The 19109-nt window shown below is 32.0% G+C and overlaps 1 protein-coding gene and 1 pseudogene across 1 annotated transcript; one reads left to right on the top strand and one right to left on the bottom strand.

The window, feature by feature from the left end:
* Nucleotides 1–1886: 1886 nt before the first annotated feature.
* On the bottom strand, nt 1887–5377 carry LOC117912328 (annotated as a pseudogene).
* Nucleotides 5378–10679: 5302 nt separating this feature from the next.
* Nucleotides 10680–14543, top strand: LOC117912205 (LEAF RUST 10 DISEASE-RESISTANCE LOCUS RECEPTOR-LIKE PROTEIN KINASE-like 2.1). The gene is made up of 6 exons (XM_034826707.1): nt 10680–11419; nt 11529–11576; nt 11701–11724; nt 12150–12203; nt 12718–12738; nt 13243–14543. The coding sequence occupies exons 1-6, from the start codon at nt 10687–10689 to the stop codon at nt 14364–14366; spliced, it is 2004 nt and encodes a 667-aa protein (XP_034682598.1). The 5' UTR covers nt 10680–10686; the 3' UTR covers nt 14367–14543.
* Nucleotides 14544–19109: the final 4566 nt, after the last annotated feature.

Genomic DNA, 19109 nt, shown 5'->3' with positions numbered 1-19109 from the left:
GATATGAAGATATGAACTTGCAGTAGGGTAAAGAAGAAGAAGAAGAAAAAATGATAATTTATAGTTTTCATTATTACCTTAATAATTTTTAATAATTTTTTTTTTAAAGAACTAAGAAAATGTCCCAAAGTTTTTTTCATTATTATATAAATAATTTTTCATATATTATCAAAGAATAAGGGATAAACTCTCATTTTATTTTAATAGCAAAATAAAATAAAATTTATCAAAAAATTATCTAAGTGGTTTAACTATTAGTCATTGGTATCAATTATTTTTTTCTAAATTTATTTTAATTTAGTTTAATTCTTTAGAATTTATATTTTAATTTTGTGTCACTTTTTCATTGAAGAAGTGTATGTTTTGTTTGGTATATCTCCAAGTAATTTTTTTAAAGAATAAACAGGAAGAAAAATAGATAAATAAACTTATAATAAAATAAGTTTAAGTAAAGATTTTATAGATGACAAAGAAGAATTAATTTATCAAATAAAATTAGAAATACTAAAATAGTGGGACAAAAATTTAATAACAAAAATAGTTATAACGATTGATATGATTATAGTATAATTAAGTACTATAAACATTAAAAAAAAAATTATAAAAGCACAAAATAAGGAAAATAAATATCTTATTGGGCTGCCATGATCAAATTATGTCTCGTATACTAATAGAAAGTTGGTATCAAACTCCGTATCAAGCCCAACCCAGCCTGAGTAGCACATGATCCAAGCTCCGCCTATGGACCTTCCATTGGGCTTGGCCCAATAAAATAGAGTAGATTGTTCCATTGATTTGATGTTCTGGCCTAAATGCAGTTGATCTTAAACACATGGAGGAACCCTCAAACCCCTCGACTAAGACAAGCTTGTTTGCATCAACGTCCTAAGCCACCGGACTTTTTATTGTTTATGTTAAACAATATATACCATTTATTGAGAGAGTTTGAGTCCATTATTATTATTATTATTATTATTATTACATAATCTATTGAGTCCATTTTTTTTTTCTTTTCATTGGTTAACTTCTCCCACAATTTAATATTTTTCATGGTCTACTGTACACATGATCCATTCGTAATTAGTATTGGCTAAATATCTCATTTTAAATAACCACTAAATAAATTTTCTTAGCATTAAAAAGAGGTTGACCCTTTGCCTTCCGAGGATATTCCATTCGCATTAGAAATGTGATAGGCGTAAGGAGATGGCCAACCCTCCCCAAAAATTTCAATATTAATGAATTTTGTCTCTGGTAATGCATCCATATGAGACCTTTCTAAAGGTAAAGCCACTTGCTTTGTACGGAAAGGATGGTAGAGACTTAAGCTTAATTTTTTAAAATTGTAGTCATAAATTAAAGGCCAAGTTTTTAGTTGAAAATTCTTGCTTGCTTCTTAGTGCAAAGCAAAAGATTATATACTTTATTGAGTTATTGGGTAATATGATCTAGCTCAAGGAGCAACTTAATTTAGTTAATACATAACTAATTCGTCTTACTTCTCAATCCAATAAAAAGTGGTAAAGGCAAAAGAGAAAAAAAAAACAAAAGAAACTTTATATAGTCATAGTGGATGAGACTCTTATTTTCAAGTTCCCTAGATCTATTCTATTGCTATTTCGTGCAATACTCTCTATCTTGAATGTGATGGACTTTAGTTACTCTTACTTGATTGAAAGGTAATCTCTAGAGTTGTGTGTAGCTAAACTATAAATTGGGTTGTGAGAATATTCTTGGACATATTCATTAAATTATCATACATGAGAAATACATTACATGGGAACAAGAACTTCTAGAATCTAACATCAATTGAGCAATTGGTATAATGATTGTGTACAATCATTTATTCAATTAACAGAAATATAAATAAAAATGCTATGATGATGAACAACTACAATATGAATTTTTATCAAATTTACACATTCATGAGAATTTGAACATATAGACAATTATTTTACTCTACTTCTGAAATGATTGCCAACTCTTGTTGAAAAGCACTTCTTGGCTTGCTCAAGTTTGTCTTTGTTGGAGTTGTTGAAGCAAAAGGATTAGGAGGTATGGTTAACTTGCCTCCTTTTCCTTCCAACATTTGAACTACAATTTTCATGGAAGGGCGATCCATTGGATACCATTGAATACATGAGAGTCCCACAATTGCTAATTTCTTTGCAATCTCAACATCTCCTTTTTCTTCAATCCGAATATACAATTCTTCCCCTATATCCAAATGATTATAAATCCATTCTGGGAAGTATACTTGGCTAGTACTCTCCACACTAACATCAATGTTCTTCCTCCCTCCAACCATTTCAAGTAACAACATTCCAAAACTATAAACATCTGACTTATAAGACACATTCCCAAAATTCCTAGACAACACTTCTGGAGCAATGTAGCCTATTGTTCCCCTTGCAACTGTCATAGAAACTGCACTTTGTTCCTTGGAGCACAATTTGGCTAAACCAAAGTCAGAAATCTTTGGATTAAAATTGTGATCAAGTAAAATATTATGAGGTTTGATATCAAAATGGAGGATTCTTTGATCACAACCTTGATGAAGATACTCAATTCCTTTCGCTATACCTATAGCAATTTCTTGAAGTTTCTTCCAACTAAGTGAATATTCTTAACAACTCTTGAAAATATGAACTTTTCTAATGACTCATTTGGTAAGTACTCATAAATTAGAGCTCGTTTAAATCTATCAGCACAAAATCCAACTAAGCGAACTATATTAACATGGTGGATTGTACCCATTGTTGCCACTTCATTAATGAACTCTTCCCCATTTCCCTGAGAATTATTAAGGATTTTTACTGCAACAAAAACTTCATTTGAAAGTTTTCCCTTGTACACGGTTCCATAACCTCCTTGGCCTAATTTATCTTTGAATTGATTTGTAATCCTTTTAATATCAGCATAGGAGTATCTTGAGGGCTTGAGAGCTTCATAGTCTTCCAGAAACCTTTTAACCTTTATTCTATTCTCTCTTTCTGATTTATTTGAGCTATAGAGACGATAAAACATAGCAATTACTAACATAAGGAGAAAGAAACCAAAGATTGTGCCTGCGTACATAAAAAAAAGAAAACTTAAACTTTTTTTATTTAAATAAATAGATAGAATAACCAAGTTAAGAATCCTTATTTCTACAATAAAAATGCATAAATAAAATATTACCTGTTACCAATGTTTGCTTTGATACACCTGTAAAATATTAAAAAATAATAATAATTAGCTTGTTGTGCTCTTGGAATTAACAAGATCATGCTAAATTACATGCATATGATATGATTTTAATTTAATTTTATTATGGGCTTCAACCCTATCTTTTTGGGTCTCTTTCTTGTACTCTACATGTTCATTTTTTAGCTAGTACCAATTCTACCGGTAACTCCATTCCAACTTGTAGTGGAGATTAAAACTTACCCTTCTAATCTCTATTATGCATCTTAGTTAGACTATTATGTTTCATAATAACCTACTGCCATAATGAAGCCCTCAACACTAATTCACCCTATTTTATTACAAAAACTAAAATAAAAATAAAACTCTATCTCAAACAAATCTCTATCCTTATCCTATGACATTATATATAGTGAGATTCCAATTGGTGAATTGACACTTGGCAATTTGATTGACCATTAACATATAACTTCTCATGTTAGATAAGAGGGCAAAGGTATCCATGCATGTGGATACCCATTAAAATTAGAAAAATGATATTTATGAAAATTTTTACACAACTGTGATTATTGGGAGTTGCAACAAAGATGGATTACCTGGGAGGTTAGTATTCTCTACTTGGATACGAAACAATAAATGAGAAAATCATCTATTTTAACAATCTTTAGTAATTTTCTTTTAGTTCCTTAAACATCTCCAAAATCCAAAATGAATACTTGAATATCAATTATATTACTTTGCATTTTTACATTCACATCGTTGGTAAAGTACCGAGAAACGAAAAAAAAAAAAGTACTTATCATAAGTAGTTAGAAAAGAATCCATTATAAAAGAACTTTTAACATTGTTGTTATAGTTCTTTAATTTTTCAAAAAATTAACTCCAAAATAAACATTTAGCTCTTTGTCCAATTATTTCCTTATAACTTTTCAGGGCTCTAAAAATTTGAAGAAAGAAAAGAAACAATACAAAACTTTAGACCAAAAATTCATGATTGATAATTTCTTTACTCTTGTTACCATTTTTGCATAAAGACAATAATTTAAAAATGTATAAAATTATTTTCACTAATTAATTATTATTTCAAATTATGACATAATATAGACAAAAATATTTCGGTGAAAGAGGCAAAATGATTAGAACTTAAAAAAAATCCTCATGTAAATAGTAAGTAAACATATAGTACTTTGATTGGTTGTAATCAAATTGATCTTTTTTTCTTTTTTATTTTTTATCTTTCAGACTTTCAGAATCCCAATAAAAAGTAAATTCCATCCAAGATTTTAGTTCTACTTTCCATAGCTTAGAAACTCGATCAGTAGAATTTATCAGCTCATATCCTTTGCAATGGCTTTTTAATTCCAAAATGGAGTATTTGTTTATTAGATCATTGTAGAGGATATGAGGCGGGAATGAAAGATGAAAAGAAGATGAATAGGGAATTGAGATACATATAGTACCTTTAATACATTCAGTTTCTGGTTCCCTGCTATTACTCTTCTTCAGTCTGCATATGTGTCCTCCTCGTAGGCAGCTTCCACATATTGATTTCGGCCACTTCAACGAAAACGCACTTCCATTGAATTTATAATCCGTAAAGACATGATATCCAACTGAAGCGTTGTAAAGCCCGCGGCAAGACGATAGGTCCATATTTTGGAGAGGATAGAAGGAATCAACGGCATAAACTGGGTTACCAGGGATAGAAAGGCAAGGGATGAAGTGAGCAGCAAATGATTCTGCCGTTTTAAGTGAGGAACAATTGAAGAAGGTGACGTCCCCCTCAAATTTGAACTGGAAGGGGGACGAAGCTAAACTAAGGTTTCGAAGCTGTCTCGCAAGGCAATTATCCGGGTTCTGGACAATGATTTCCCTGGATTTGTAGATTATATTCTTCACCAAGAGCTTTACCGAAACTGGCAGCTCCAGCATGATCTGATTATTCTCAGTGCAAGATAAAACAAATCCCGGGTATCCACAGTGGTGTGGCTGGCCTTTTAGACGGAAGGGGAACTGGATGAGTGGACCCTGTTCGCCACAACGATTTGATGTCGGGCACTCACCTCGGCCCCCTCTCATCTCCACAAACAAGGTCAGAAACAAGAACAAAAATAAAGAGAGAGATCGATCCATTTTTATGGAAGGAAGTTGTGACTTTTGCCAAGAACAGAAATCTCTGGGATAGGAAAGAAAGTGGAAAGGGGGATACAAATATTGAGAGGAGATTAGCCTGAAAATTTATAAAGAAAAATTCTAGGAAGGAGGATTACTGTGGTGTTACATTTTCAGTCAATTATTTATGCTCTTTTACTAATAGATTTTCACTCTGTAAGAATGTCCTTTCACCCTGTATATACACACATGTATATGGTTATTTTCTCTCTTTCAAAATTTAAGTATTCCATTTAATTTGTACATACAATTTTCTATATGATATGTGATTGATTTTTACTTCTCAATGGATAGAGGATCTAGGAAGATAATAACTTTGCCATCACCTAGACTTTTTTATTCATGCATTTAGAATCAAGATTTGAACTTTTCAATTGATAGAGGATTTGGAAACTCCATTCCTACTTGCCATCTTGACTTGTATCCACACATTTAGAGTCAAGATTTTGAATTTTCAAATAACAAACCTGTAATAACTAAAGATTGTTGGATGACATTGATAAAAAAAAATATATATAGTCAATTGCCAAATTGACTCTAAAGTGAAAAATAGTACAACCATTCTCCCTAATTTATTTTGTAAGTTCTCCTAAAATCAAATTTTGATATGAAGTAGGTTATCAATTATAAGAAATCATGAAACTTAAAATATGAATAACACTGAAAAAACTACGAAACATTATTCTAGCAATTAGGACTTATAGCAAATGTTAACTCATTTCATATACGGTAAATGGTTATTTGCTAGCCCAATAAACATCCAGTGTCAAAAACATAAAATATTAAGTTTTTGTAAAGGTTGGTTACATAACATTTGATACCATAATTCATTATTTGTAAGGTTAATTTAGTATACATCATGATCTCTTAAAAACGTGCAGGAAAGTTGCTAACTCAGTAGTAAGATAATTTCTTTTATTTTTTGAAATTAATTCAAGATATTAGTACTTCTAATTAATTTTGGTTATACATCACGATCTTTAATTTTCATTATGTCGACATATTTAGAAGTCTCCCGTTGTTCTTAATCAAAAGTCTTTAATGATTGAAGTCACTAGACATGACTTGCAAAGGAATTCGGTGAATCTGATCATGAACAAAAGGTTGGTATGCTTTACCCTCATTTCAAGTTGCACCAAAATGGGGACCAAAAAAGTGGTTTAGCCCATTGGCTAAATAATTGCAACTCATTTCTCTTAAATTCAACATAAATTAAAATGGAAGAATTCCAACTTAGCATCTCTCAAATGTCATGATGTTCAAGACCAACATAAAAACATAAACACATTTTTACCAAAGCATACCACCTACTCTAAAATTTAATAATATTTCCTTTAATATAATTTCAATCTAAACGTACTCTCTTGCTTAATTTCTTTTGTATGTTTTCCAAAAAATCAAATTTTGATATGAAGTAGGAATTTGACTAGGAGAAATACAAATTGTAAAAAACTACAAAAGATTATTCTAATAATTATGATTAATATCAAATGCGAAGTCATTTCTATAAAGAAAATTTTATCTAACTTGGTATATATCGTGTATCTAAAACTTATAGAAGGCTCAAATTTTTAGAGAAGTGGTAATTTAACATGATACAATGCATAATTCATTATTCATATATTTATATAAAGTTAATTTGGTATACATTATGGTCCATTTAAGCTTCGAGGAAAGTTGCTAATTCAGCTATAAGATCCTTTTTATTTTTTATTTTTTGAAATTAACTTCAAATATTACTCTATCAAATATAGTGATTCTTGGTTTTCATTATGTGGACATATTTAGAGGTGTTTCCCTGTTGAACGGGCAATGCTTGAAGGTGTCAAAATGCAACTTGCAAAGCAGTAGAGTGAACCTTATCATGAACAAGGGGTGGCTATCCGTTACTTCAATGTGCAGTTATTCACATACAGAAAAATCAAAGTACTTGATTATGACGGTCAATAAGTCTCCTTTCTCTTAAATTCAACATAAATTAAAATGGAAGAATTCCAACTTAGCATCTCTCAAATGTCATGATGTTCAAGACCAACATAAAAACATAAAAAACATTTTTACCAAAGCATACCACCTACTCTAAAATTTAATAATATTTCCTTTATTATAATTTCAATCTAAACGTACTCTCTTGCTTAATTTCTTTTGTATGTTTTCCAAAAAATCAAATTTTGATATGAAGTAGGAATTTGACTAGGAGAAATACAAATTGTAAAAAACTACAAAAGATTATTCTAATAATTATGATTAATATCAAATGCGAAGTCATTTCTATAAAGAAAATTTTATCTAACTTGGTATATATCGTGTATCTAAAACTTATAGAAGGCTCAAATTTTTAGAGAAGTGGTAATTTAACATGATACAATGCATAATTCATTATTCATATATTTATATAAAGTTAATTTGGTATACATTATGGTCCATTTAAGCTTCGAGGAAAGTTGCTAATTCAGCTATAAGATCCTTTTTATTTTTTATTTTTTGAAATTAACTTCAAATATTACTCTATCAAATATAGTGATTCTTGGTTTTCATTATGTGGACATATTTAGAGGTGTTTCCCTATTGAACGGGCAATGCTTGAAGGTGTCAAAATGCAACTTGCAAAGCAGTAGAGTGAACCTTATCATGAACAAGGGGTGGCTATCCGTTACTTCAATGTGCAGTTATTCACATACAGAAAAATCAAAGTACTTGATTATGACGGTCAATAAGTCTCCTTTCTCTTAAATTCAACATAAATTAAAATGGAAGAATTCCAACTTAGCATCTCTCAAATGTCATGATGTTCAAGACCAACATAAAAACATAAAAAACATTTTTACCAAAGCATACCACCTACTCTAAAATTTAATAATATTTCCTTTATTATAATTTCAATCTAAACGTACTCTCTTGCTTAATTTCTTTTGTATGTTTTCCAAAAAATCAAATTTTGATATGAAGTAGGAATTTGACTAGGAGAAATACAAATTGTAAAAAACTACAAAAGATTATTCTAATAATTATGATTAATATCAAATGCGAAGTCATTTCTATAAAGAAAATTTTATCTAACTTGGTATATATCGTGTATCTAAAACTTATAGAAGGCTCAAATTTTTAGAGAAGTGGTAATTTAACATGATACAATGCATAATTCATTATTCATATATTTATATAAAGTTAATTTGGTATACATTATGGTCCATTTAAGCTTCGAGGAAAGTTGCTAATTCAGCTATAAGATCCTTTTTATTTTTTATTTTTTGAAATTAACTTCAAATATTACTCTATCAAATATAGTGATTCTTGGTTTTCATTATGTGGACATATTTAGAGGTGTTTCCCTGTTGAACGGGCAATGCTTGAAGGTGTCAAAATGCAACTTGCAAAGCAGTAGAGTGAACCTTATCATGAACAAGGGGTGGCTATCCGTTACTTCAATGTGCAGTTATTCACATACAGAAAAATCAAAGTACTTGATTATGACGGTCAATAAGTCTCCTTTCTCTTAAATTCAACATAAATTAAAATGGAAGAATTCCAACTTAGCATCTCTCAAATGTCATGATGTTCAAGACCAACATAAAAACATAAAAAACATTTTTACCAAAGCATACCACCTACTCTAAAATTTAATAATATTTCCTTTATTATAATTTCAATCTAAACGTACTCTCTTGCTTAATTTCTTTTGTATGTTTTCCAAAAAATCAAATTTTGATATGAAGTAGGAATTTGACTAGGAGAAATACAAATTGTAAAAAACTACAAAAGATTATTCTAATAATTATGATTAATATATATATATATATATATATATATATATATATAGTCAATTGCCAAATTGACTCTAAAGTGAAAAATAGTACAACCATTCTCCGTAATTTATTTTGTAAGTTCTCCTAAAATCAAATTTTGATATGAAGTAGGTTATCAATTATATGAAATCATGAAACTTAAAATACGAATAACACTGAAAAAACTACGAAACATTATTCTAGCAATTAGGACTTATAGCAAATGTTAACTCATTTCATATACGGTAAATGGTTATTTGCTAGCCCAATAAACATCCAGTGTCAAAAACATAAAATATTAAGTTTTTGTAAAGGTTGGTTACATAACATTTGATACCATAATTCATTATTTGTAAGGTTAATTTAGCATACATCATGATCTCTTAAAAACGTGCAGGAAAGTTGCTAACTCAGTAGTAAGATAATTTCTTTTATTTTTTGAAATTAATTCAAGATATTAGTACTTCTAATTAATTTTGGTTATACATCACGATCTTTAATTTTCATTATGTCGACATATCTAGAGGTCTCCCGTTGTTCTTAGTCAAAAGTCTTTAATGATTGAAGTCACTAGACATGACTTGCAAAGGAATTCGGTGAATCTGATCATGAACAAAAGGTTGGTATGCTTTACCCTCATTTCAAGTTGCACCAAAATGGGGACCAAAAAAGTGGTTTAGCCAGTTGGCTAAATAATTGCAACTCATTTCTCTTAAATTCAACATAAATTAAAATGGAAGAATTCCAACTTAGCATCTCTCAAATGTCATGATGTTCAAGACCAACATAAAAACATAAAAACATTTTTACCAAAGCATACCACCTACTCTAAAATTTAATAATATTTCCTTTATTATAATTTCAATCTAAACGTACTCTCTTGCTTAATTTCTTTTGTATGTTTTCCAAAAAATAAAATTTTGAATGAAGTAGGAATTTGACTAGGAGAAATACAACTTAAAATACAAATTGTAAAAAACTACAAAAGATTATTCTAATAATTATGATTAATATCAAATGCGAAGTCATTTCTATAAAGAAAATTTTATCTAACTTGGTATATATCGTGTATCTAAAACTTATAGAAGGCTCAAATTTTTAGAGAAGTGGTAACTTAACATGATACAATGCATAATTCATTATTCATATATTTATATAAAGTTAATTTGGTATACATTATGGTCCATTTAAGCTTCGAGGAAAGTTGCTAATTCAGCTATAAGATCCTTTTTATTTTTTATTTTTTGAAATTAACTTCAAATATTACTCTATCAAATATAGTGATTCTTGGTTTTCATTATGTGGACATATTTAGAGGTCTTTCCCTGTTGAACAGGCAATGCTTGAAGGTGTCAAAATGCAACTTGCAAAGCAGTAGAGTGAACCTTATCATGAACAAGGGGTGGCTATCCGTTACTTCAATGTGCAGTTATTCACATACAGAAAAATCAAAGTACTTGATTATGACGGTCAATAAGTCTCCTTTCTCTTAAATTCAACATAAAAGCAGAAGAATTCCAACTCAGTATCTCTCTCAAATGTCATGATGCTCAGAGAAACAAAAGTTGTGGCATTAACAGTCTTCCACACTTTCTTGCTTGCAATTTGTGCTGCTAATGGAAACCAGACATGCAGGCCTTCTTCTTGTGGAGATATTAAAAAAATTAGCAACCCTTTCCGATTGAAAGGTGATCCGTCTGGGTGTGGTGATCCTGACTATGAATTGGTCTGCGAAAACAATCGTACTATGGTCAACCTGGAGCATGGGAAATACTATGTTGCCGATATCAACTACGATAACTACACCATTCGGGTAGTGGATCCTGGGGTGGAAAAGGGCAACTGTTTCTCCGCTCCTCTCTATTCCTTGACAAGAGAAATATTCCGTTCTGATAAGAGAGCATATCTTTTGAATCCGCATGAAGCGACCAATACAACGGTTTTGATGAACTGCGAGCAGTCAATAAGTGATGGCAACTATATTCCTATCACTCCTTGCAACAGAAGCAACGTGACCTCATCTTCCTCACAAGCATATGTTTATGCACTAGTCGGCGGAGGAGACTCCCTGCTGGTGAATGATATCAAGTATTCATGCACCATTCGCAGGACTATTATTACTCAATCCTTGAAGCCCGGCAATCTTTCAATGTCAGATTTGCAAGAAATACTTCTTCAGGGGCTTGATATTTCCTTCTTGCTCTTCCGTTGCAAAAGCGAATGCCATATGAAAGGGCCATACTGCGATCTAGATTGGACCAAAAATACTGTAAAATGTACGAGTATGAAAAATGTTTTTTATTTTATCTTATTGTTTTGCTTCCTACAAAAAGGCTCTTCAGCTTGGCAACTAATGTTACTTGCTTAATTGGCTTAATATTGCAGGGTACTCTTTTGGGTATTGGTTCTCTGAATATTTGGAATCTTTAAGGGGTGAGACTCCGGGAGTCAAGTGTTTATCTTTTATGTTTTATTTCTTGATAAATTTATCTTTTATTGTCCTATATCTTTTTCATGTTAAATTTAATTTGTGTTTTTTTTGTTTATTAATTAACAGATCGGAGCACCTTTTCAAGCAACGGTAAGGCCTACTTAACAATTGTTTGAATGAAGCATTGCTTTGATAGTGTAAAATTGAATTTGAATAAAGCATGCCATTAAACTGGATTTCCAATTAATTTGGGAATAAATAAAGGACTGTTGTTAAAGAATCAAGATGTGAAATTATTAAAAGTAGAATTGTTGTCATGACATTTTTTTCCAAAAAGACAGAGGATTAATCACTTTTTAGTTAAATAAAAAAAAAAGGAGAGCCAAGTGGGTGAAATTATGCGGTTTAGTCAGTTGATGATTACCATTCTGGTCCTCTATTTTATTTTCTTCCTTTTTCGAGATAAATTATCATTATCTAATTGGTCAACATGCAGGATTTGGAGACAAAATGCATAAGATTAATCTTCAACTTTTACCACTAACATAATTTAATTGCTTGATTTCATCATGCAGGTGTGAGAGAAAGATACAACTACTACTACCACTATGAAACTGCACTTTACCTTGGTAAGGCTTCTAGAGTTTCTATTATCATATGATTTTCATAAATTGGATAATAATAATAATAAAGACTTGTTATGTTCAATTACATATTTAATCGCTATATATATATATATATATATATATATATATATATATATAATTGAGATTCTCATTTATGTAGTGATTGAATAATTTATTTTATTTATTGATGATAATCCAAGTAAGTAAACTACTACTTTATTTTTATTATTAACTGTTAGTATAATAAATGTTTAGATGAAAGGAGAAAATCTCCCTGTCAACTTGATAATTAATAATACACATAATTTATTTACGCACTTGATAATAGTATAGATGATTTTTAAATAGCTATAATAATAGGAATAATTTTTCTTGTATATCCATCTCTCTTGCTTTTCAATCCATAAATATAATAAAAATAACTCTCTTATACTGGTCTATTGCTCATCTTTAATATGTAATATATGCAAATCTTTTGTTTTTTAATTTAATCATTTTTTTAATCTTATTTTTGCAGGTTGGGTAATAAGATACATAGGTAAGTCTTTCAAATCTCAATAAATAGATTGCTGCAAAGGATACTATGTTTTTTTTTTAGAGCTCATTTTGCCTTAGTCTTTTAGAAGTTTTTTCAAAGAAGATTGTATAAAGGTGCCTAGTTTTATTATTCTACATTTGGTTGTACAAATATAAATTGGAATTCCATTTTTATGAAATTCAGAATTTTCATTTCAAATGAAATTATATATTTTTCTAGATTTGTTATATATTGAATTTTAAATTTATTTAGAGTACAACCAAATTGAAAATTGGGCATCCAATTCCATTTCCCAATTTTAAGCAACTAAACAAATTTTCTCTTTCATTCCGCACATTGATTGGAAATCTAAAAACATCTTTCTATTGAGTCAACCAATAAGCAATTATATGGGTGAAATGACTTTTTAAACAATCTTATTTGGATTTGATAATTGAATGTAAATGATGATACACCTTCCCCTAATGTTTTTTTTTCCGAATATTTTTAACATGTGATTTATAGGCATGATCATCATCGGGAGGGCCATACCTGGTATTTTGTGTTTGCTTGTCTATTTAATCTACAAGTTTCGACGAAGACACTTATCATTGGATGATGGTATTGAAGAATTTCTACATAGCCATAAAAATCTTCAGCCAATCAAATACTCATATTCAGAGCTAAAAAAGATGACTCATAATTTTAAGAATAAATTAGGTCAAGGAGGTTTTGGCTCTGTGTACAAAGGAAAACTTCAAAGTGGTCGCAGTGTAGCTGTAAAAATGTTAGTTATGTCAAAAGCTAATGGGCAAGATTTCATCAATGAAGTTGCTACAATCGGAAGGATTCATCATGTTAATGTTGTGAGACTTGTTGGATTTTGTATACAGAGATCAAAGTGGGCTCTTGTATATGACTTCATGCCGAATGGGTCTCTTGATAAGTTTGTTTTTCTTGACCAAGGAAACAACATTCCCTTGAATTGGGAAAGATTATACAAGATTGCACTTGGAGTGGGACGTGGGATTGAATACTTACATCAGGGATGTGACATGCAAATTCTTCATTTTGATATCAAGCCACACAACATTCTTCTTGATGAAGACTTCACACCAAAAGTTTCAGACTTTGGTCTTGCCAAATTATATTCAACAAATGATAGTATTGTATCCATCACTGCTGCTAGAGGAACCTTGGGCTACATTGCTCCTGAATTGTTCTACAAAAACATTGGAGGTGTATCATTTAAGGCTGATGTTTATAGTTTTGGAATGTTGTTATTGGAAATGGTAGGGAAAAGGAAGAATGTTAACACATTTGCAGAACATTCAAGTCAAATGTATTTCACATCATGGATTTATAACAGATATGATCAAGAAGAGGACATGAAAATGGGAGATGCCACTGAGGATGAAAAAATGTATGTAAGGAAAATGGTGATAGTTGCACTATGGTGTATACAAATGAAGCCTATAGATCGTCCTTCAATGAGCCAAGCATTGGAGATGCTTGAAGGAGAGGTTGAACTCTTGAAAATGCCTCCTAAGCCAACTCTATGGTCTATTGATAATCATGAGCAATTCATGGTAGAGGCATCAACTTCATCATCCAATTCCATGGGTACAATTACCTTAAATGGAAGGTAGTACTACACCATCTAGTTGCTTATTTTGTGTTCCAATAATAATGTGTGATTGTGTCTTATGTGTAAGGTTTCTATGAGATCAGTCTATGTAATAAGATGAAGTTTCTTCTTCAAACGATAGTTTGGTTCCTTGTAAGTGAGTCTATGTACGAGTAATAAAATATCATTTTAGATGTAATTTGAAAAGTCTTCTTGCTTGCCCTTAAAATTATCAAAGAAAATCCTCCATTTCCTTTTAAGTTCTATTTTTTTTCCAGGTATTCTACAAAAATAATTATTGGGGTTGTAGATGTTCAGGTAAGCTATTTTGTTATAAATTTGTTGCCAGTAGTAATATGGGCTTTCAAGGATCAATAGTGCCAATTACAACATTTCTTTTGTAAGTAATTACATATAGTTTTTGTTAGAGAAGTATCCTTGGCCTCCTCCAAAGGTTACAATTCAATAACATTCTTGGACATTGGATTGCACCATTCCATGTATGGTTCTTCAGATTAATGGACACTTTGGTTTCTCCATTCTTAGATTTCTACTCGTTGAAATTTAAAATTGCATTTTAATAGACAGAATTAACAAAGAAGTAACAATTTGAGAGCTTAAACCTTTCCATGGTATGTCTATTATTATAATTAATTATGAGCATAAAATTGTAGGAGCAAATAAATATTCAAAATTTTAAAATGGTCTCCTAAAACTATCACACTCCAATAATTTCTGTAATTCATTGTACACAAAGATAAAAATATCAGTAATTATGGGTATATCGGTACTTCAATTTTGCGAATATATCGGAGATATATTAACAGATATTTTGACACAAAATATTGGTGACATAAAAATTAATGAAAATTTTAAAAATATTAGAAAAAAACTCAAAAAAATGATATAAGGAGTAATATTTTAAAATATATATATAAATTTTATAAGTGTACATTTATTATTAAGTTTCAATATGTATCATTTTACAACAATATTATGATAGCATGTTTAATTTTAAAATATATTTAATATTAAAAATTTGATCTATTTTATTTTAAATGTATTCAATGATATCAAATTAATACTAAAATATGTATAATTTTTTTTAATATTTATAGTTTTTATATTTAATAAATATATAGATTATATAAAATAGATAGAAAATTATGGTTTTATATTTTTGGCAATAAATTATATCAAATGCAAAAACAAAATAATTAAAATTAATTTATTTAATAAAATAATCTTTAGTATTCCTATATATATATATTGGTGCACATTTCCTAATAAGGGGCACCATGCTCTAGTGGCTGCTATAGATTTCATTTGAGCCTTTTGTATTTTGATGCTTTATTTATTGAATATGACTTTTCAAATAAAACCAACAAGACAACTTTTCTAATTTTTCTTGGCACTAAAAGAAAGTTGGTCCTTACATTTAGAGGACTTCATTTCTTTTATCTTCATAAATGTGCAATGCCCTAGATGTGATAAGGCCATAATACTATATGAATTATGCTGATAATACCATGCATGATATTCCAAACATATTGTGGACCCCGCATTTCGGCTCAATGCGTTTCCCACTCGATGGCGAGCTCGATTTTTATTTGAAAATTTGATTTTTATTGATTATTTGAAAATGACTTGGAGTCGCCACTTATTTTTGTTTTATTTTTAAAGGGTAAACAAAATAAGAAAGAAAAACCCTAAGTGTGACTCCTTATTTCGGAAAAGGCGGTCTGTGAAAAACCGGATCGGGTTCGGGGGTCAGGTTACTTATCGGGAAGGTACGGTAAAGACCGTAGCACCCCTCTAAGTCCCTAAAGTCGGGTCTCTACTAATAAAATGAAGCTGATGTGGCAATGATGAGGAAAACAGTGAATACTCAAATCGATCATGCATATATGAGTATCTAAATATACATAGAGAATAACCAAAGTGGAAGTGGATGTGTACCTGATCAGCAAACGGCAACGCACTATCACAAAATGGGGTTAGTGCATAGTAATGAACATAAAGTGTATCACTCATATCACCCAACCAGATAAAGAAACACCAATATCATGCATGGTATTATTTCAAATTCACTTTTATTTTGATGAAAATTTATTTGATGTTGGGCCTCCACCAAAGCCCGTTTATTTTTGTATGAATTAATTTCGCAAATTCTATCATCAAGAACTACGAAAAATAAATTCACACTTATTTTAAAACATTTTGAAAATTAAAGAAAATTCAAAAGTGGCTTGCCGGAAAGAAAATGGCAACCAAATTTTATTGAAAATGGGGTTTTAAGTCCTAAAAACTCTAAGGATGAAAGCTTTGGGGACTTGAAGTTATTTGGAAACCGGAATTTAGGAAATTATTTACAAAATGAAGTTTGGGAAAATATTTTTCAAAATCAAAGAGGATTGGAGAAAAGGGAAGATGACACGTGGCCCTTGGTTGCATACTACAGATAGCCATGCATGACGCTATTTTGACACGCTTACTTTCCAAATTTGAAGCATCCAAAAGCTTGGGCAAAGTTTCAGCCTGATCTGCTCCAGTTCCTAACGGTTCAAATTGATTCCTACCGAAGGCATAGACCTGACCCTCAGCATAGAAGCAGAGTGTGCGCCATAGTCCAGCGGCAATTCATGTAACTTTGACACCCGGCAGAGTAGACACGTAAGCTGGTCTCAGCTGAACATGTGTAGACCCCCATTTAGGTCATTCTTTGCTGCAGCTGATTTTGCCACGTGGAAGAGCCCCAGTGAGCCACGTGTCGCCTCCTTAGTGGCTATAAGGGAATCAGCCTTGCTTTTTGGGAAGCAAATCAGAGGATGACACTTGGAGGAATGTTCTAGAAGGTCCCTGCAGGCTGTTAGCAGGAGCGGATGAGAGAGAAAGAGGCTGCAGGCTGGTGGTGGTGCTTTTGGTGGTTTTCTGCAGGTTGTTAGAGGGGCAAATCGGGGAGAGGAGGAAGATATTTTTTTGGAGGCTTTTCAGAGGGTGCTTTTTCAGAGGGGGAGATTTTTTTAGGAAGAGGAAGCTTTTCGAGAGGGAGGGGAGGATAGAGATTTTTAGAGGAAAAGAAGCTGTTACAGAGGGTGAGAGGAGGAAGGTGGCAAGGATCCTGGGGGCTGCTGGTTTTTCTGGTGGAGAGCTATGACAGAGAGAGGGGAGACTGGTTTTCTGAGGTGAACTGAGAGAAGGAAGGAAAGAGCTGAGAAAAACAGAGCAAGCTACTGGAGAGGGAGAGAGAGGAATAGCTGAAACAGAGCTTAGGAGAGGAGTCCTTTGCTGAAGGGATTTTGCGGGAGCTTGGTAGAGGCACTTGAGCGAGAGGGAAAAGGAGAGTTTCAGAGGGTGGAGGGGATCCTTCTCTAGGGGGCAGCTAAGTGTGAGGAGAAGGTTTTGGCTGGGGATGGAGCTTCAGAGATAGAAAAACCGAGGGCATTGCTTAGCTTGAGAGCAAAAAAAAAAAAACCAGACGAGAGAGAGAGGTGCTGGAGATGAGGGGATTCAGTATCAATGAGGCAGGAAGCTAGAGTGGGGGGTTTTTGAGAAAGATTTTTGGGCGGAGCATTGGAGATAGAGAGAGCAGCGAGTGGCAGCCCAGGATTTGGTTGGAGGAAGAGACTTTCAGGTATGGTTATTATTGTTTTCCCGTATATTTTCATCTTACAGGTATTCCCCTGTCTAATCCTCTGTAATTTTAACTTTGCTTGTTGGGTTATGTTGGTCTGGTGATTGTTGGTTTAATATTTGAATGGCTTGCTGCATTTTGTGCTCTACTCATGTAAACATTTTCTGTTTCGACCCACTGATTGTTGGATTCACGGATGAAATGGATTCAACATGATCGTTAAAGGCTTCATGTTTTTCTTTTCTTTTTCCCGTTGCTATCCTCTTGTTCCTCTGTTTTTCCCTGAATGTACATTCAAGGCTTTGATGTGAGGAAGAGACTTTCAGTTGGACTTGGCATTATGGAAAGATGGTTGATGAATCCAGTTTCTCATATTGAGTCATCCTGGATGTAAAGCATTTCTGTAAGGGATGGCCATCCCCATCCTCTGTTTGGTTGAAGCCGAGATTTGTCTCACTACTTAGCAAGATTGAATCAACCACTGGTGATTTTGAGGTGAGAGTGGAAATACCAGCACTTCTGAGAATTCATTTGAGGAAAAGAAGAATGTTCAGGCACCTAGTGTAAAAGATGACGGGCCTGCTATAAGGATTAGCCTTCCTGTGCCTCCTAAAGGACCTAAGCCAGTTGCCCCTATTCCAAAGCCTCATCAAGTTACTCAGAAACCAGAACCATCAGTGCCACAAGCTGAATCAGCTAAGCAGAGGCAGCCTCTGCTGATGATAATGCATGGGCTGGTTTCCAGTTTGCTGAACAAACTTCAACAGCAGGGAAAACTGCTCCTGCTAAACCAATCGAAGATAATACCCAGTCCACTTCTGGAATTGAGGATCTATTTAAAGGTTCACCTTCAATCATGCCAGCTGCCTCAGATAAGCTCCAGAAAGATGTAAAGAATGACATAATGAGTCTTTTTTAGAAGTCCAATATGGTGTCACCATTTTCTCTTCATCAACAACTTATCATGCTGGCGCAGCAACAGTCCCTTTTCATGTCTCCTGCAGCTTCCTCTGCATTGACAAAATCTAATGTGTTTGAAATGTTTAAGTACTCCAGATTTTTGAGACAGATTTCTTTCGGCTGATAAATTCATCCTGGGTATCATGGATGGAAGATGGTTGAAGACTTCCC

The sequence above is a fragment of the Vitis riparia genome, chromosome 4, assembly GCF_004353265.1.
Source record: "Vitis riparia cultivar Riparia Gloire de Montpellier isolate 1030 chromosome 4, EGFV_Vit.rip_1.0, whole genome shotgun sequence".
In the NCBI taxonomy this organism is placed as follows: Eukaryota; Viridiplantae; Streptophyta; class Magnoliopsida; order Vitales; family Vitaceae; genus Vitis; species Vitis riparia.
This window is presented reverse-complemented; position numbering and strand designations above follow the sequence as displayed.